Source organism: Coffea eugenioides, chromosome 8, assembly GCF_003713205.1.
Source record: "Coffea eugenioides isolate CCC68of chromosome 8, Ceug_1.0, whole genome shotgun sequence".
NCBI lineage: Eukaryota > Viridiplantae > Streptophyta > Magnoliopsida > Gentianales > Rubiaceae > Coffea > Coffea eugenioides.
Window position 1 is genome coordinate 45018444 of NC_040042.1, and position 20973 is coordinate 45039416.

General features: G+C 36.4%; 3 protein-coding genes across 5 annotated transcripts; 2 read left to right on the top strand and 1 right to left on the bottom strand.

Annotated features, from left to right (window-relative positions):
• The first annotated feature begins 628 nt into the window (after positions 1–628).
• Positions 629–5700, top strand: LOC113781126. The gene is made up of 5 exons (XM_027326981.1): positions 629–818; positions 1843–2088; positions 4250–4381; positions 4530–4646; positions 4953–5700. Exons 2-5 carry the CDS (start codon positions 1843–1845, stop codon positions 5298–5300), a joined length of 843 nt encoding a protein of 280 aa, XP_027182782.1. The 5' UTR covers positions 629–818; the 3' UTR covers positions 5301–5700.
• A 498-nt stretch (positions 5701–6198) lies between these two features.
• LOC113779985 lies at positions 6199–10529 on the top strand. Of its 3 annotated transcripts, none has more exons than XM_027325809.1 (10): positions 6199–6398; positions 6518–6635; positions 7647–7774; positions 8300–8439; positions 8571–8639; positions 8956–9094; positions 9388–9450; positions 9537–9580; positions 10071–10172; positions 10268–10529. In XM_027325809.1, exons 1-9 carry the CDS (start codon positions 6239–6241, stop codon positions 10158–10160), a joined length of 951 nt encoding a protein of 316 aa, XP_027181610.1. In that variant the 5' UTR covers positions 6199–6238; the 3' UTR covers positions 10161–10172; positions 10268–10529. The 3 variants fall into 3 exon arrangements, with proteins under 3 accessions (XP_027181610.1, XP_027181611.1, XP_027181612.1); XM_027325810.1 differs by having other exon boundaries at positions 10074–10172; XM_027325811.1 differs by lacking the exons at positions 10071–10172; positions 10268–10529 and adding an exon at positions 9806–10063.
• Positions 10530–14416: 3887 nt separating this feature from the next.
• On the bottom strand, positions 14417–16571 carry LOC113781333 (F-box/LRR-repeat protein At3g48880-like). Its single transcript, XM_027327249.1, has 3 exons — positions 16423–16571; positions 15196–15560; positions 14417–15044 (listed from the first exon to the last, which is right to left on the bottom strand). The coding sequence occupies exons 2-3, from the start codon at positions 15537–15539 to the stop codon at positions 14531–14533; spliced, it is 858 nt and encodes a 285-aa protein (XP_027183050.1). The 5' UTR covers positions 15540–15560; positions 16423–16571; the 3' UTR covers positions 14417–14530.
• Positions 16572–20973: the final 4402 nt, after the last annotated feature.

Genomic DNA, 20973 nt, shown 5'->3' on the forward strand with positions numbered 1-20973 from the left:
CAGCAAGATTCCTAAGTGCTTTAATTCAGAAATTCTAATGCAATCGAATGCATTCGATGTAATGACTACTAACATATTTTTGTTGAGTATTATTTTTGTATTTCTCTGATCAGTGACGGAGGCAGGATTTTTTTTCTAAGGGGTCAAAATTTTCTTAATATGCTATGTTCTAAATAATTTTCATCCATTTAAATATATAACATCTAAAAAAATCAAATATTAACTTTAATTATAAATATATATATATATATATAAACTCTCATAACAAAAATTAAAATTGTAAAAAATTAAAAAAAATTTATTTTATTTTACATATCTATTTACACACTATAAATTAAAATTTTCAAAATTTAGAGGGGACCATAGTCTTCATCAGCCTCCCTTAGTTCCTTCATTGTCTCTGATGCTTGTCTGAGTAAAATATTGGTATTGTAACTTGTGAAAATCTAACCTGGAAACTGTCACGTGCAGGTCACATGATTATCACGTAGAAAGGAAACTGGAGCTTAGACCCCTCAATATCTGTCCATATTAATAACAACCCCAAAACTTTCAAAATCTAAGTTCAGACCCCTCTCTCAATCTATAAATAAAAGTAGACGCCCAGACGCGGCAGCAGATTCCTCTCTCCACTCCCCTCATTCCACCTCCTCTCTCTGTATTAAACCCACAAGTTCCGATCTTTTTCCTCACAAGACGAAAGGGAGGGAAAATAGGAGGTTTCTTTAACTAGCAGCAAAAAAATCGATTTTTTTCCCGGAAAAATTAACCAATTTTGATCGTTTTTCTCGTGATTTCTGGGCTGACCTTCTCTAAAGGTAACAAAAATTGGGATTCATCTGGTCGATTATTGCTTTTTAGCTTCTCCAGAATTGCTATGTAACTTTAGAATTTCTGAAAAAAGATTGGAATTTGGGGATTTTTTTTTGGGAAGATTTTCTGTTCTTTCGGAGCCCTTTTTGAATACTGTTCTGGTTATCAGCAAGACTTTTTTTTTTTATTGGATTTAGGAAATTGGGTTTTGGACAGTCTACTAATCTCGCTTGAAATTCGTTATTTAATTACTGTGTTGCGGTTTGAGTTTTCGTTTGAAGAGGAGGGGTGGAAAAGGGGAATGGAGGGTCAGTGGAGACAGTGAGAATGGAAATCTTGAGATAGTCTACTGAATTTGCTTGGAATTCGTTAATTGGATACTTGAACATTTGATGTCCATTTGTTCTTTACTGTAATGATTGCTTTCGAGATGGTGATTTGATTTGGTTTAGAATTGTAATAGAATTTGAATGACGACATTGAAAGCATAAGATCGTTTATGAGTCAGTTTACGGGATACTACCGAAAATCTGAAGCTTTGGAATCATATCACTCATGTGGTGGAATGCAAATGGAATTGCAAAGAAAATTGAGTTCTTGTATATTGAACTGAATGAGTTAGTTGTAAACTATAAGAAGAGATTAATTTGCATTGGAAGACATCCAAGAATTATTCATTACATTATCTGTCGCTTTAAGTAGCTTTATCCATCAACAATTTCCAGCATGTCAGTGTCAGTTGCTCCCAATATGTAGCTTTAATCCCGTCTAATAATGAAGGCAGCACTTGTACCAACTTGATTTTCTAAAAATCAGTCAATTGGCAGATGGCGATGCATGGCTGATTATTTTGTATCTCATGTTTGCATTGCATAGCACTTAGTGTTCTAATAAGAGGAAACATTTATCAGATAGTGTTGAGCTGTTTTTATGTTCATGTAGTTAGACTTGTTTTCATTGAGGTATATGTTGAATCTTTGTTGTAGAGTTATCAATTATTTCTAATAAACACATTTCTCTTAACTTTAGATGGCATCATTGCAAGAAAGTTTGAACAAGTTCAAGAAACAACAAGAGAAGTGTCAGTCCACACTCACGAGCATTGCAAAGCAAAATCCAAAAACTACACCTCCAAAACCTTTCCTTTCAGGCGTTTCAACTCCTTCCCCACCAATTAAATTTTCAAACGATACAGAGAGGCTTCAACACATTAATAGCATAAGGAAAGCTCCCGTGGGGGCTCAGATCAAACGTGTTATAGACTTGCTGCTGGAGGTAGTATTTCTGTCATACTTGTGCTGATATGCTGTCTGAATTCTATAGTGTATCATGTGGGTCGTGCTATTCATTGATTTGCCCCTAAATCTTGTGTGGTTGTTTGGTCATATTCATAAGAGGGTACTTTTTCGTAATATATCATGAAGGTACATCATATCCTTTGCTGGGAGGGAACTTTTTAGTAATATATCATGAAGGTGCATCATATCTTTTGCTGGTAGGCTGTCTCAGTGTCATTACGAGTGTGCTCATGTTTCAGCGCTATCATCAAATTCATCACCAATTCAATGATGACAGGTTGCTTCATGCATATCGTACTTGTTGGCATTTTCACTGATTTTCATCATCCAATTATGTTAAGGAATCTGGCATTAACACGTCATATTTGCTACATCATACATTTGTGGTAAATTCTTCCATGGTCTTTGCTATGTCTTGTCAACTGCTCAGATTAGTTTACCAAAAGCACTGGCATTTCCGGCATAAGGGATGCATTTTTATTCTTATACTTGTCCATTTAGTGCTAGTCTTAGAATCTCTGCCACAGCCCCTCAGAGGTACTATCTCATAATTTTATGTGTATAACACCTTCTTTTGAAATAATGAGGACCATTCCATGAAGCAGTATACCTCCCCTTACACCAAACCTCTCTTGTATTGGATTATCTGTTGCCCATTTCACAATCATGTGTCTTCCTGCAAATGGCCGAGTCAGATGAACTTTTCTTCTATTTATTTATTGCCTTTCTTTTCAATATAGATTGATACACATCCTTCCTTGTATTTTCATGTGCAGTTTTTGGTATTCCTGATACACGTTCTTTTCTGATAATTTTTTGTGCTTACTCTTTTAAAACCATCTTTCTGGTAGGCCATTTGAGGTTGTAGCTGTAAAAATTTGGCCCAAAAGAGCTTTCTGTTTTTCCTTCGTGGTGAATGAATATCAAAACTTTCTCTGTTTTGTTTATAGAGATCACAAAGCTCCCGCATGAAGAATTTTTCTTAAATAGCCTGCAAAACGTATTTTTGTATTCTTATTGTCTCTTCCGATTCTTATCTTCTTCTTTTGTTGTGGTTATACCTATTTCTCTTGGTTTGACTGGGGAAAGGATAGATAAATTTTCATTAATCAGTGGATGGTTCTTGTTTATTTATTTTTTATTTCTTAGCCATTTGGTAACAGAAAAAGTATACTTAATTGGCAGCCAAAAGGCGGGATGGGTTGGGCAACTATGCAGACTGGTGATCGAGGTGTACTGGATAATTATGCTTATAAGGATGAGATTTGGAATTAAAAGGAGGAGAGGGGATAGTGGGTGGTTTGAATAATAAAGAAGGGACAGTGGTGGTTGGTTAATGCGTGCCTTATGAAGTTCTTTAAAGGGGTAATACCACGTTTGATGGATAAGAAGAATGGGACATTGATGTTTTTGAGTCTGAACTTTAACGTCAATTTCTTGCATTTTATGAGTAAAGAAACTCAATTTAGTTATTTCCAAGTGCTTCCTATTTGGCTTTCGTTGTCTTAAGGTTGGTTCTAACTTGTTCACATTGCAGGGAAAATAGGAGTATAAAATGATTTTTCTTCTTTGGATTTTGAATCTGCCCCATATTCTGTGTTCTTTTTGTTTTCATAAACCAGAACTTCTTTAAATGATTGCTTAGATCAACATGTTGAACAGATATTGATTCTGACAAGTTTTTGGGAAATTCTTCTAGACTGCTAGTTTAGGACTGCGGTCTCATTTTTTGCCATGTTTTGGTGCACTGTGACTGCAATTCAGCAGCAGGGACCATAATTGTTACTAATTTTACACTTAATTTAGATTATCCCACTGCTTCTCATGTAGGAAATTGTTAGTTGGCTTCCGTTGATTTTAACTCTTATGAGACTAATTGTTAGCTTCTTGTGACATGTTCTGGATGCAGATAATGTGTCTTCATAACCAAGAATGAATATTTAGGTTAAAAGTGACTTGCCAAATTTGATAGATACTGTAGATCTAATGCTTTTATCTTCTTTCAAGAGTACTGATTTGATATTGCAATATGGTCATGTTTTGATTGTACCCGTTGACATGAAAATTGTTTTATTTTAAAGGTACCTTTTGAATCTGTGACAGTTACACACTTATTTATCCAATTCTCATTTCTACAGAAAAGGCAAGCATTGAAACCTGAGCAAATAAATCAAGAATGTTATGTTGATTTGAATGCAAACAAGGCTGTCTTTGATAGTCTGAAGAAGAACCCCAAGGTGCATTATGACGGCGAGCGGTTTTCCTACAAGGTAGTTTCAGTTGCATTTTCTAGCCTTCTAAATCTTTGGGGCTTTAAATATTTTATCTTTCGTGTTTATATTTGTTTGGGGATGTTGAACTTTCTTTGGTTTTCTTCAGGCTGATACATATTTAAATGGTATGTAATTCTTTTTACAGTCGAAGCATGATTTAAGAAATAAGGATCAACTTCTTGTCTTAGTTCGGAAGTTCCCTGAGGGAATTGCTGTTATTGATCTCAAGGATGCATACACAACTGTCATGGAGGATTTGCAGGTATGTTTTGGTTGAAATTAGGTTTCGGTAGGGTCAGTTTTATATAAGTTGCAACTTCGTACTGAAACATGTTAGTTCTGCATTACATGTTATTTCTGCAAAAGAAGAATAGGAACTTGGTTTCTGTTCCTTTTCACCATGTCTAGTAGCTTCTAATATTGAATTAGCTTGAGTTTGAACATTACATCTAGTGCACATCTTCCAAGTGGGTGGCAGATTTGCATAGTGTCTTTGTTTAATTAAGATTTCTTTTTCCTGCCATCTTTTCTTTACATATAGTTTGCTAACAGACATATTCTTTTGTAGTCACTGAAAGCTGCAGGCCAAATTTGGCTGTTGTCAAACTTTGACTCGCAAGAGGACATAGCCTATCCTAATGACCCCAGAGTTCCCATCAAGGTTGACGATGATCTGAAACAGTTGTTTCGAGGAATTGAATTACCCCGTGACATGCTTGATATTGAGAAAGATCTTCAGAAGAATGGGATGAAACCTGCTACAAATACTGCAAAGAGGAGGGCAATGGCGCAAGTACATGGAATTGCCCCCAAAAACAAGCCTAAAAAGAAGAAGCATGAAATCAGCAAGAGGACTAAGCTTACAAATGCCCATCTTCCAGAGCTGTTCCAGAACCTTAATGCCTCTGGTTCATGAGCAGAGATCAGGCTGCTGCAGATCATTGAATTATGTAGTGGCCATATGGCATAGGCATTAAAGCATAGTCTTATCCCTGTATCTGTGGAGAGTATTAAACCTGTAATTCCAATTTTTTTTTTTGTTTCTGAACATTTTAATTTGCCATCCAACTATAAATATTTAGTTTTGGTACAAATCAGAACTTGGGTTTGAGCACTACACTGCCTTCTGGTTTAAGGTGGGTTGTTGGGGTTCTATTACGAAGACCCCAGTTTGTGGTTGCATGTTGTCCAAAGTGATCGAGGACTGAAAACACCCTGCGTTGTGAATGCAAGTGCAGAAAACTTGTGCAGAAGCCACTGATTGTCTTGTAAACGTGAAGTGCATATTACATCCCAAATTTATAGTTTTCACTTGACGCCAAAGATTCCTCTATTTACATGCTTTATTTAGTTATTTTGTTTTATTAGGATGTGCTTCCAAGAATTCCATTCATGATGAATTTCTTGAAATTGATAAGATTCTTGAAGTAAACTTGTCTGAATTGGCAATGCTGTGAATTCAAAGAACTTGTCTGAATTGGCAAATTGAGTCTTATAAGGGGATAAATTGCCTATTTTGCCCTCAAATATTAACAATTTATACTTTTAGCCTCTAACTATTGGTTGTATTTTTTTCCGCCCCTCAACTGTTAAAAACCTATGCTTGTAGTTGTAAGTTGTAACCCCCACCATCCCTCTTCAATCCCAAATTCCAATGGAGGAGGACAAAATTTGAAGGGCAATTTTGGTATGTTGAAGGCCCAGAAATCCCCGCCAAGCCCAACGTCCTCAGTTTTTGTTTTGTCACAACCAACGTACTCATTTAAATGGCCGTTTTTCCTGGTCCACCCGTTCAAAGCACTTTAACTTCATAAAATCTCTAGCTTATCCCGCTGCAACTCCTCTCTTATATAGATGAAGATTTGTGGGCGACGAACTCAATCCTTCACTCCCTTGACCTCTACTCTCATGAATTGCTACATCAACATCCCCTCAAAACCCCTTTTTGATTTTTCAAGAAAGCCCTCTAATCCTCAACTCCTTTTCGCCGCGAAGAGGAGATGGAATCGTTATGGTAGCTTCAATTTCTGCGAAATTTTGAATTTTTTATTTTTTTTCCAATTTGTTTATTTCTTGAAGTGGCAATGACTTGTGTTTTTCTTTCTTTTAATCCCTTTCATTTGGAGAAATTAGATGTCTTATTTCGTGGAATTCGACGGAAGAATCTGGGTTCTTGGAAAATGAGGAATCAAACTTTTGTATTTTCAGCTTCTGAGGTGGGAAATGGCAACGCTGACATTGTGAAGAAAAGGTTCTTGTTCTCATTTCCTCATCTTTTTTCTTCTTATTTTTTTAATAGATGCTTTGAAAACCGACTAAATCTATGTTGTAATCTATTATCTACATTTGGGTGTTCCTGTCTCTTAGGATTTGAAAAAGTGTATGCATATTCCTAGAGTGTTCTTGATTAGTCTGTTAAAAACTTGTTAATTACTAGAAGTTTAGAAATGTAAAAGAAAGTAAGAAGATGTTGGTTGTTTTTGGTAACGATTTAGTAGCTTTGCTATCGTCATTGTTCTCTTCTGGCTGTTTTTTTGGCTTATCTGACATGCTTGCTCGGTAGATTTTTTCAACTATTTAGTCTACGCTATGCGTGTAAAATCATCACTTTCTTACTGTCTCTTACTTTTTTTGTAATGTTTTAGAATTTCTCATGTTCACTATTAGAAATGTTTTTCAGGTCATCTCTTCTTTTGCATTTATAGCATGTATATCAGTTATACATTGAGACATTTAATAACGTTGACAGAGACTGTTACTTTTTCCCTCTGTTACAAACATTTTGGGAAGTTAATTCTGTCTGAGTACTTTGTCATTGCTTAATCCGAGAAATTGCAATCAGCTTCAGTAATTTATCTGCGCATCTCTGGTCTTTTTGCTTCCTTTGAATCCAGAATGAGCTTAAGTTTCTCTGGCATTTACTTTCATTTGAATTACATCCACTGATCTCTTTGAGTATTGGTAATTTTACTACGTTTATTTGCTGGTGGCCATTTCAAGAATTATAATTCGTGCAAATTATAGGAACAACTTTCCTGTTTAACAAAACAAACTCAATGGTGGCAGAGGATCATGTGAAAACTTACTGGCTAAGGTGGGAAAGAGAGACATTAAGTTGCAACAGGGAACTTAATTCCCAATGACATAGGAGGGACTGCTATAACTACCAATATCTGGAAAACTATTGCTGTAACTGGATATTCTGTCTCGGATATATATTTTTGGCCTCAATTGTAACATGTATATTTCTTCATCATTGCAGGAAAGTAGTGGAACATGTATGTCTGCTTAAAGCAAGAGAGGATATGTCTGATGAGGTGGAGAAGGATATGCTTGATTATCTTTACACTACCCAATATCAAATGCGTGGTATTGTTGCCATATCATTAGGTGATGCTTCCTACTATTTAACCTGACTTTATTTGAAGAAAATTTTGAGTGCTATAGATTGATTTGTTTTTAGCTTCACAGTTGATGTCACTGAACTGACAGAACTAGATCTTTCACAATGCTCTATTTGGATGTCTAATGGACATGTTCTTTCTTTGAAATCAAGTTTTGCATTTTACTTTTACGAACAAAAATAATTCATTAAAATGCTAAATTGGACCAGGGATTTCAAGCAAAAGACAAAAGCTGTCGTACTGAACATTCTGACCCTAAAAAAAAAAAAGAAGATCTTTTATCTTTCATCTTTTTCTTCTGCAAAAAGTGGTTTTCTAGATTTTGCGATAGATATTGCCTAGATCTGTGCTCTTTGATTTTTGTCAAGGAAGATTTGCTCCACATCGTGTTTTTAAACCCATTAGTCCAGAATCTCTGAAAACAGATCTATAAACACTTTGTCATGCACATATATCGTATTGAAGCCTACTTAATGAATATATCCATAAGTCGTCTTCTATATTTGTATAGGACGCATCTCTGATCAAGAGCTTGGAAAATACACCCATGCTGTTTACATACGTTTCCAGAAAAACGAGGATCTTAGTAAGTTCTACGAGAACCCATTCTACGTCGGAGTTCTTAAAGACCGTGTATTTCCTTACTGCCATGTACGCCCTAACATGTAAATACCAATTCTCTCTGTTTCTTTTGATTTACATCCCTTCACTTCATCCTGTAATCATTTGAGCCACTAATACAGTATTCATTTCTGAGATCTGTTTCTTATTGATATTGGCAGGACATAGTCAATGTGGATTATGAATCTGAAGTAGAAGATGACATCATGCCAATTTTCCGAAAAGGAGAGGTGGAAACAAATAAAGCAACGACATAAACTTTTAACATGAACATCAAAACATAATAATTGTGTTTCTTTGCTTATAAACAGATCAACCACTAAATCTTTCTCCCATACATGAATATTCAACCTATATTGATGGGATATATTAAATAATTACTTTCATGATCATCAGTTGAACTATACCTTAACTATTTCATAATTTCCTTCTTTGGGCCACTCTTCTGGTACCACCTTAATTATGATACCTTATATTTGGAATTTTTCTTTCGTTATTGGATTTTGGGAAATTGTCTGAAGGAAGTTAAATTACTTCCTGGTGCAGGAGTTCAACTATGGTGTGGAGTTTGTGCTTCTTATAGCATTTGACAAGAACTCATTGGGCGGACCTGCTGAAGATGCAATGGCTGCTTTGGCAGAATTGACTGCAGCATTTCCGTCACTAATCGTTCAAGCTACTAAAGGTCATATTTGAGATAATTGTCTCAATTTACTGGTTTTCTACTTCATTTTCATTTCAGAAGCATTTATTGAAATATCACGTAATATTAGTTCATTATTAACAAATTTGAAAAGTGAACTGCGCTACGTGGATGTTTCTTTCACTTAATTGCTCATGAGTGACCGAAGTTGTTTATTATAACTCTCATTTTCCTGAGCATTTCCTTCTTTGCATGCTCATCATGTTTGACTACCTCTTTTTTAACTTTTTCTGTATATTAAAGCATGTGGTGCTTTTGAATTGCTCCAATTTCAGGTTCTAACTTTAATCTTAACAATGTGGAATATACTCATGGAGCAGTTATACGATTTCGATCATGTAAGATCTCTTCTATATACTTCATTTTTAATTAAACTTGTTGCCCGTGTTGTATACTAACCGCCAATTACTGGTATATTCATCAGCTGAGGCTTGCGAGACATTCTTGAAGAGTTCACAGTACAATGACGTAAGCAGACTAATCTTTTCACTACTTCCTTTTTGCTTATTAAGTGAGTTGTTCTCTATTTTATGGTAAGGAACAACATTCAAATCCTTTTACAGTAACGTGTTGTGGATATATCTCAGGGGGTTTCAACTTTTGTTTTTCTGGGAGAGAAATTATTAAATTAGAGCAAGAGCAGACTCTTATATTAGATTAATAAATAATTGTAACGCAAGTCTTTCCATGTAGCTTGCCAATTTTGACTGTAACACAAATCTTGACAAAGATATGGCTGATAGTCCCTCCTAAACTTCTAGGAAGTTTACCGACAAGGTAATCTGAGACTCAACATTGAAATCAAATGAAATGATAGTAACATCCTCAGGTTCCAAATTCACCCTCAGCCCACGCACATTAGGTTGAGCATGTCTTTGTTGAGCCTCACATCTACAATCTATTAGTTGTTTCTTTAAAGCTACTATTGATAGAATACTTCTTTTCAAATTGGAGAAAGCAGGTATGGGGATCCAAAATTCAGCCCATCTCTGAAAAGGTCATCTCTGTTCATTATTCGGTGGATCCAGTGGGCACAGAGCTTATGTAACAACTAACTAAGGTTTTATTCCTTCCATAACTGCCTCCGTCCAAAAGCTGATAGAACATACATGCAAAGAATTTGAGCATCTCAGTTGCTCTGTTACTTAAATGCAGGTTTCAAGGACGGAATGCGATAATGCTGTTGATTTGTTTGTGTCGAGAGGCAAGCGGGCAGGTTGCTGGTTAAACGTCCACTCATTTTTTTCGTTGATTTTTTTTTTTTATTTTGTTTTTATTGTCATACTCTCAGGTTCTGTCTTCAGATTTCTCATTTATAGTTGTTATATTCAACTCTGTATAGAATAGTTACTTACAACATAAATAAAACACGAGGAAACTTGTACAACTCTACCAAGTTTCCCATCCCTTGTATGGACATCCATGCACGGAATGCAAAATGTTAGGTTTTTTTGGACTCGTCGCATATGGAATGACAGCTTAAATCCTTGTATAAAGTCAATGGCGTGTATGTAATTCTATATCTTTGGAGGGGCCAGAAACTTGGCAGGAGATCTTGTGTGAAGGCAACATGCTTTAGATGGCTTCAGATGTTCCAACTAATATTTTGTTCTTTCTCCCGTATCAGGCTTGGTGAGGAATGAAGAATATGGCATTAAAATCAGTCGTTGGGAAGTTGAAAATCCTTCCTCAAAGAGCCAATAAGTGATTTTGGTGATCTGTCCTTTGCACATGACAGACCTTAACTGGACTTGCCATTGGCTTTGCATCTCTTCTACATGGAAACTGATAAAATAATGTGCCTGTTATAGTCAATCGTGTAATTACATCCAATTATCGATCCCGAATGCATTGTTTGACCATGAAGAGAAAAAAATATTGCTGCATATGAATCACCAGGTACTGTTTTTCCATGTACATTGTTGGTTTTTCAAAGATCAGATAAGCTCAGCTTATGCCCCACCCTTGAGGTTAAGACAAAAAGAAGAATAAACTAATGGTGTCTATCATGCAAGGATTAAAAAATCAGATGGTTATTGGTTTTTTCCTTTGACTTGAAGTTTTGATAGTTCTTCTATTTTCTAATCTCCTACTTTTCAAAACTTGCAAGACATTAGAGTTGGTAAATAAGCCAATACGATTAGTTGATTTTTGTACTTCAGCACGCTACAAACTACCTCTAGCATGAACATCAAGTCATCTCCATGTTACTAGAACTGTTCATGGAATGGACCCCTTAACCGCGGCATTTTGTTCATACCAAAGCCCTGCTGGAATTAGTGCAGCAAAACTTGCTTCTGTTCCTGCGGGTTCTCTTTTGTTGCCATAACAACATTTTTGCTCCCCGAATCGAAGTTAATACATTTCATCAGAATATAACGTATATGCACACTGTTTCCTGTGGGGCGATGCTCGGATATTATTATGCTCAAGAAAGAAAAAAGAAAGAAAGAAATAACAATCATTGTGATGTGGGAGTCTTGGACATATCTGTGAAATTTGAGCATTCGATATCAACTTTATCGGGTATATGTTCATCTTGATCGGATTATACAGACAGAACTAGATGGTAGAAAGAAGACTATACATCTCAACTCGCAAGAGATAGAAAAATTACTGTTCCTATATCCTGTACACATCTTTGACGCACTGCAATAAAGTACAGAAAAAGGAAAGGACGAAAAAAGAAAAAATCTTCACTAAGAACTACAAAACTTTACCAGGAACCTTGTAAACTATGCAACCGAGAAGCCAATGAATCAATTATGAAGAGGGTTTGGTCCTCCGGGAACTGTTCTATGTGAAACTCTGTAATTTGGATCATCTCCATTTCTTGATTCTCCGGGAGCTGGTACATGGGAATTCCAGGAGATTTGTGATTGGACCTCTCTGGTGAATCTTTCTTCTTTGGTTTTGTAAGTGAATTCATGGATGCTGCGTCCACTTGAGAGCTGGCTGAGAGTAAGCATCACCATGATGAACACAAATGAGATTGCAGGATATTGGATTGCCATGATTGTGACTGTGCTATAGTGTGAGATGAAGCAGAAGACTTAGCAGAAGCAAACGAAGCAGTTTAATTGTTCACTAATTCAGAAAGACGAAGGCACACTGAATATGGCATCATTTCAACGGAACCTGTGGTCTATATAACTTCCAAACTAGAACAACACTAACTTGACTTTATTGCCCTTTACTGTGAATCTTGGACATTTGTGCATCACCCTAAACTGTTCAAAAGGCTATTAAATGGCCGAACTTATGGCTACCAAAACGCTTCAAACTATACACAGTGTTTTTTTTTTTTATTTGTACGGTTTTTGTGTATTTTTGAGGCGTCCTCAAAACACAAGAACCCTATGGTAAAAGGTTAATCACGAAACTAGCAAATCAGCACTGCCTACGATGGAAATGGAAAGCCCAAGTACTACTCTATTCAAAACACAGTAGTATTATTATGGCTTATCTATTTATTAAGCTTGAACTCAGGACGTCTGAACATTTATTTATTATGACCATGTATGGGTTATAGAGAATACATGTTGGATAAACCAATCAATGTAAAAGGCATTTCTTCAGCTGAATGAAACATTTTAAACCTTAAGGTTAGTGCATGCAGGGTTAAATGATACATTATTAACTTTATACCAACTACATTTTTCTGAATGTTTAAGGCCAAATATACGTACAAATAACCAATCTATAATAGTCATTTTGCATATAATGGAGTGCCGAGCAGAATAAGATTTCTTGCAGGAATGGTTTGGTGGGTTGACCTGTATCATTAGGAATCCTAAGCTTTCAATCCCCATTCCCATTTGATTTTCATAAACTGATTAGCGATCCATTATTAATCGTTCTTTCAAACCTGACGTGCAAATGAACACAGCTACACGTGCCACCGTTCTTGCGCCAGCAAGCGATCCACATGTCTTTTTCTTTTTTTTTTTCGTTTCTCTCTTTTTTCTTTTTCTTGAGAAGGGGGATGGGGAGGTGGTGCTGGTGGTGGTGGTCTGTAGAGGTAAATGACTTGCATTATCAAAGCCAAGATCCTTTTCTTTGTAATTCCCATTTTGTTGGTATTACTGTTCTTTTCTCTCTGAGTTTTAATAATAGAATGAATCAGAGGAGGATTGGTAAATGACAAATTATGAGTCAACAACAAACCGGAGAAGCATCTTTTGGAAGAGCCTTTTTCTTGTTTTGTTATATAGATTGAATTTGGTTGGGGCTGATAATTTTAGAGACGACATACTATTTCTTGCCAAGGGAAGTAAACTACACCAATATTCTAACATTTTTCTTTCCATTTTCGCAAGATGAAGTGAATAATTTTCTTGTCAATTCTACTGTCAAGAAAGTTGATCTTTCTAAAGTTTCATCAGAACTTTCTGCTGTATATATTCGTGTATACCTTTTCTTTTTTTCTAACTAGTCCATAAGTACTTGGATCAAATTACAGAGAGGAATCTCACTAGTATTTATTTTCCTTTTCGGATTGCACGAATGGCATCTTCCTATGGTGGGGTAGGGAATAAGGAGCAAAATGATACTCTGAACTATTATTAGTCACTAAAACATGCGCACCTTCATTGGGTGGAGTGACCATGCCTTTTTCTGATTCGATATCCAGAGTCAAAAGAACTTTTGTTCAATTAAGTTAGGAGTTGAAAGGAAATAATTGAGAAGATTGCTTGTTTGACTAAAGCCTGAAGTTTATCTCCAATACGTCTGCTTAAAAAAGCTGTAGGATACTGTAATAAGACTATGCTAAATTAGCAACCAAAAAAAAAAGAAGATCATAACGATACAGTAAACTATAATTATGACCTTATTAAAAATTCAGTATTTAAGGGGTGTTGGTCATATTTTTACGAGATACTGCTATTCTTCATCCTCAAACTAGCTAGGACTCACTTAATTTCTAGCATCCATTTTTGCCACGCTTTGTTAGTTAATAATTCCCATTAGTGAAGTAAAACATGTTGCAGTGATCTTATATACCGTGAACTTTCAAGAATTTGGCATACTCTTGTAGCTAGGAGTATTTCTTTCGTTTTAGTGCTTTTTCTTTTGTTCTTTTCAGATTCTTTACTAGTTATTTCAATCATGCATGGAAACTCCAATCATGCATGTACAACTAAAATAATCTCTAACTGAAAGACTTTATATCTTGGTTCAAAGATAGTAGTATAATTATAGTGACTTCTAGCTAGTGCAGCACAACCTGACATTATAATTTAGCAAAAAAAAAAAAAAAAGAAGCACACCAACACTATATATTTGTAGCCAAATAAAGGCCAGGGCTGCATAATCCCAAAAGGTTGTAGCACACACAAAAATTAACAGAAAGAGTCTAGAAAAATCAAAATGTACAACGATATGCACCAGAGCCGGACAAGAACTACAAAAGGAAGCTCAAAAGTTAATTGGCAGTGGAGTTGCCATGGTTGAGGCGGGACATGTGCCGCATTCTCCCGTATAGCAAATATGATAAACTGAAAGTCTGGAAGTGTTCTGCAGGAATCTTGGTTCGCACATTATTGCCGGACCAGGACCAGTGTGGCGATAAAAGGGCACTTCAATCTTACGAACGCAAATGTAGAGTTCATCGAGATCTTGCATCATGTTTAGTAGTGATTGCACTCCATCTCTAGTGACAAAAGCACATCGAAAACTTAGTTTCTTCAACCCCGGCATATGCCTCCCTATGAGCACAGCAATTCGATTATTGAAAAAGCATCCGCAAATTTTGAGCTCTGTCAAGAGTGGACATCTTTCACCAACAATGCTGAAGATATTGACGTGAGGACGACCGAAAAATGAAATGTACAGACGTTCAAGCATTGTCCAACATCTGAAGGCGGTTGCTAAGCCTTGCTCTGTCGTCCTGACTGGAATATGCAGCAACAGCTCTTGCAAATTTGGGCACCTGCAGTCATGACCGATGGTGAATTTCATCTTTCACTAGCTTTATATATATATATTATTTACCCATATCAAAATGCAAGCACAATATGTAAAAGAAAAGAAAAAAAAAAACAAATACAATTCTGCACAAGCTAAGTTAACTGGTTAAGTACCTCTCGGCTGCATAAGTCAGGTGTGTATCCTCGACCTCAAAATCGATATCAAAAACCAATTTGGTCAATTTAGGGCCACCTAAATGAATGCCCCGCCGAAAGATGAGCTCAAGTTGAGATCTCCAACCTTGCTGCTGGTAGTCTTGGGATTTTCTGTATTCAGAGATGTCCAAAGTACTGGAGAAAACAGCATCCGAGCATGCCCTCCTCCAGGAGCTGCAGACGCTGGAGACGTTCAGCATTCTGTCCATTATACTTACAAAGGCAAAAATGCGCAACAGAATGTCGTGTGGCATGTCGGACCAGCCGGTTGCCTTGCTCTTGGAAAGTCGCTTGCTGTCCATAGCAGGATGCCGGCCGAGAGCCTACATGCATAAGATCACACAAACCGTAAAATGATGTGATTGATTAGTGTTTGACAAGCCGAAACCTTGCATTTTGGAGATGCATGCCATGATTTAGACCAATCAATATGTGATCTGGCCGTGAATGCTTATATGGAACTTGCACTATATTTTCCAATCTTGAGCTGATCTAAAAATCTATTTGCACCTGGGAGGTTAGAAAACAAGACTGAATCTTGATAATGACTTTACGGTTATCATTACGTACTACTACTTGTAAGAAGGAAAAAAAATTAATGATATGAAGCACCACAAAATTGCCTGTAAATTTTTTAACTCTTATGTGTTTTTATGGTTTAAGGGGAAGAAATTATCGATTTGCAGTTGAATATCTGGATAGAAACTTGACCTTTTGTTTAATAAAACAAAACGAAGGGCCCACAAACTACTCCCTGCAGGTTGCTTTAAATCAACAACTTACAGTAAAGTAGTGAAAACTGAAAGGGGATTTTAAAAAATAATTTCATTCTAGAATTCTTAATTTGAGATCTCATCAGCAGCATTTCAGCTTGGATTGCCTCCGTCATGCTTTGCCAATATGCTAATTACCCAATTCAGAAAAGAAATAAACCGCAGGAACGCAAAATTTATGAGTGGTTTTGTACGAGTCCACAGGTGTCCTTCTAGTTTTTCTTTCTTCTATTTTTTTTTTCTTTTTGAAGATCAAATTAAAAGGAGATATCCTTGTTTCTCTTTTTTGAGAAGGTAATATTAGAACGAGAGACTTTGGATGAAGAGCAACCAGAAAAAGCTAAACAAAAAATAAGAGAAATTGATACAAATACAGTAGACAACGTGAAATTAAGGAAAACGATTCAGTTACCTTGGGAAGTCGGAATGCTAGAATTAATCCTGTTTTGAAGACCCTGAAGAAAGCCTCGATCCTGAGCACTGGAAATGTGGTAAAGTCTTGGCAATTCAGAAAAGAGAAGAGAAGCAATGGAAGAGGTGAATGCACTCTAAAGTAAAGAGGTGAATGTACTCTCAGCAGTTTTTGCCTGAATTGGAGATTGAGTTGCCTGCGTATATTGTTTGTTTTTTACTTTCCTTTTTTCACACCAAATCATAATATTTATGGATTTGGTAGCCTTCTTCTTTCTTCGAGAAACGAAATTTGACTAATTAAACCTAATCCCAGAAGTCAACCCAAAAGTTGGCAACTCTTGGATTTGGTAGCCGTTTTGTTTCATTCTGGTGACTATCATAACACGTGGTTGTTTTTTTTTTTCCTTCTTAAATGTGACTTCTGTTCATTTAAAAGCATCTAAAAGACTTCTGTTCATTTAAAAGCAAGTGTGTGTGTATATATATCTTAAATATATAAAAGGGGGAAGGGGAAATAGCTACAGTGCAGCCATGGGCCGGTTTTGATGGTAATTCTGATGATTTCGTGGGGTGTCTTGGTCTTTCCATCAACAAAATCCTCCCAATCACACAACAAAATCCATCACCCCCAACGCAGGCTACCCTGCGCTTGGCGCAGGGCCCAAAAACTAGTATAAATGAAAATCGAAAAAAAATGCACCTTTTCTCGAATTAGAACATTTTTAAAAGTAAAAATCCCTCTTATGATTGGCTAAATTCCACTTTTGATCATTAAACTATAGATACAAATCCCCTTTAGTTTTAATTAAACTATAATTTTACACAATTTACACTCTTACAATACGAAACTCATCTCACTTTAATTCTTAAATTTGAATTTTGAACACTTTTCCCGTCAAAATATGAAACTCATACCATTTTGGTCCTTAAACTTTGACTACACTTGCATATGATTTTTAACTTTCGACAATTTCATGGTAGTGAAGTATCTAAATTTTAAAGTTAAAAACTAAAGTGTGATAAATTTCATGCTCTAGTGAATAAAGTATCCAAAGTTGAAATTTGAGGAATAAAGTGGAAGAGTGTCTATAGTTTAAGGGTCCAAAGTGAAATTTATTTGAAAACACCATTAAGTTTTTTAGCCATAAGATTTACCTGTTCTTTTTTTTTTTTTTTTTGGCATGTGTTTCTTCCATCATTAGGCCATTGGCCATTAGCTACTCAATTTGATTAATCACATTTACTCTTTGGATTAAAAACATGTTGGCATATTAAATCAAAACTCAAAATTAGAAATTTTCATATTATTATTTAGTAGTGTTTTAGTCAAGTTAGGGTTTTAGTAATTTTATTGAAGTCAAATTATGGTAGTTTTATTGTTTAGGAGTTAGTATCTTATCAGAAAATTTCTTATGAGTGTAAGACTTGTTTATGAAATCATCAAGTTTATAAATAGGGAGTCATATTATTGTGTTTAGTTGAAAAGAGTGAAGGATTGAGAGTTTTGTTTTTATTATGTGATTAATAGATTATTGTTCATATTATTTCTCTTCTCTTACACATATTCTTATGTGTGTAAATTGCCTCCCCATATATATTGATTTTATGAAATATATCTCCCATAATTTTTTTTTTTGAATTTTTGGATTCTACATCTGGTATCAGAACCTTAAATTCAAAAAATTGATCCCAGGGTGCCTCTAAACATTGAAGAATTGACCTGATTATGAGAGTTGATTATGAGTGTTTTCCGCTCTTAGAGTTAGAGCATACAATTGCTGCGAAAAAATTAGTTGATCGAGTTAGGCTACAAGGTTGGTGATGGAGTGTCATTGATTGTGGATATTACGATAGAGATCGGAGGAGAATCCTATCAGTGAATTGTAATTATGAAAATCACAAAGTGAATTGTCAATAAGTTGACATCAAATTGGAGATGAAAACAGTCTATCCAAAAACATAAATTATTTTTGCAAATGAAAAATAAGTTGAGCGACGAGATAAATCTATTCAGGTGCATGAAATATTGCAGCAGTAAAAATCAAGGGAGATTATTGATCATGATAGTGGTGAATCTGATTCAATAGAGAGCTTGATTTAAGGGAGACAATATTGGCATATTAAATCACGGCTCAAAATTATAAATTTTTATATTATTATTTAGTAGTGTTTTAGTAATTTTATTGGAGTCAAGTTATGGTAGTTTTATTGTTTAGAAATTAGTATCTTATTAAAAAAAAATTTTATGGTTGTAAGACTTATTTATGAAGTCATCTAGTCTAAAAATAGGGAGTCATATTATTGTATTTAGTTGAAAAGAGTGAAGGATTGAGAGTTTTGTTCTTATTATATGATTAATAGATTATTGTTGATGGAAAAGTCTGAAGTAACGAGCGTTATGATAACGAAACTGTTTTTACCTGATATAACAGGTAAAAACACTTTTAGCGACCATTTGATTACCTGTTATACTGGTCATCTAAATAAAATAGTACCTAAAAATATGGTTAGTAAGTTTTACATTAAAAATAGTAAGTTAACTCAAGAAATTAGTAACTTTTATGTCTCAAAAAGTAAATTTGAAGAAATATGGAACTTACTTTTTTTTTGAAGTAGATAACTACTCTATATCTAAAACTTACTTTTTGGAGAGTAAGTTTAGTTCAAATAATAGTAAGTTTTTATAGACTAATAGTAAATATTGTTGATAGAATAGTAAATTTGGGTTAATCATCAAAACTTACTAGTTTATGGCATAAATTTACTATTTTACTTAAAGAAACTTATATGGAACAAGTATTAGGAAGTTTATTTGAAATAATGCTAAGATTTTTTATTAATAATTGAAACTTAGTATTATAGTTAGTAATTACTCGTAATGTAAATGTATGATACACAATTGTACGTATCATTTATAAATGTTATATGTTTTAAGCATTTTAAATAAACTATGAAAACTTTTTTTTTGCATATGACCTTATAAAATATGTAAGAATAATTTGTCATATTATAAATTTTGAATTATTTTTGAATTTGTAAAAGGTTAAAAAGTTTGGATGACAGTAAAAAAAAATCTTTTGAGTTATATATAGAATTGCACTTATCTATACATCACAATTTCCATATATGGACACCGATGAATATAATAAAATGGTACGTGTAGTGGGGCAAATTTCCCAGTAGCCACGTGTCAGTTCGGACATGATGACCTGTCAGCTCGGCCAACCAATCTACGGATACTGTGATATGGCAGCTCGGGCAGAGCAGCTCGGAGTAGAGGGAGGTCAGTTCGGCCGTAGCCGCCGCCTCTCCATGAAGTGGGCCTGATGGGCCGCCGCCTCCGGATCTTTAGGGGTGTCATATGAAACCCTAGAAGGACTCCGAACCCTAAGGGGACTTTGACTCCTATATGGAAACTACTACCCATTAAGCCTATATATACAGCACCATAAGACGACACAAGGGACACCATCTACAGTTCTCTCTACTGTTGTTCTACTCTTGAGCTCTACTGACTTGACCATCAGAGTTATTCCGGGGACTCTAGTCCCGCCGTTGTTCTTTCTTCGCAGGATAGTCAGTTCGGTTTCTTTTCTCAACTCGGCTACACTCAGCCAGCTTGGTTCATAACAGCTCAGCTCGGGTTGCATCCTTGGCAGCTCACAGGCTAGCTCGCCAGCTCGCTCAACCCTTCGCAGCTCAGGCTGCTCGGTCTTCCCCTGTCAGCTCAGCAGCTCCCGACCAGCTCGGCATCAGCTGGCCAGCTCGGGGAACTAGCCCCGTCTGCCCATTTCCAGGTCGGCTCGTTCACCTAACCAGCTCGCCAGCTCGCTCCCACTCAGCTCGCTCAACCCGTCGCAGCTCAGCTCGGATCTTGTTTTTGGCAGCCGCATCAATTGGCGCCGTCTGTGGGAAGCAAGTATTCTCTTTTGCGAAAACATGCCGAAAACTAGATCTCAGAGGAATGTGGACGGATCTAAGGGGAACGAACAGAGTAATCCACCGCACCCCCGTCAAGATCCAATCTTGGAGAATGAAAGGCTTGAGCTCTCACGGATCCCGCCTGAACAACTGGTTCAGACGGTGGCGAAAAACCTACCTACCTTTGAGGCAATCATGAATTACCTCAAGGGGCAGATGGGAGGTCATCATGATCCGGGGCTCAAGTCCCAAGGAGAGGAAGGGGTAGGGCTGTCAGAATCCCGAACAGGGAGCCTTAACCCCCGGCCCAAGCGGGTGTGCCGGGAGCTCACGCGTGAACAGGTCGACGTCGTGGAGCCTTCTCACAAACACTCCCGACCTGAGCACTCGGAGCTCTTCCGAATGTATTCAAGGGGAGAGCTCTCCCAGCGGAGAGAGCCGCACCAGGTGCGGGACGAGCTGGACCTGCTGTTGGATTCTGAGGCGGACAGGTACATCGCCTCTCCCTTTGTCCTTGACATTGAGAACTACCCGCTGCCTGCGAAGTTCAAAATACCGACCATGAAATCCTACGACGCGACTACGGATCCGGAAGATCATCTGTTCACATTCTTGACACAAATGCGCC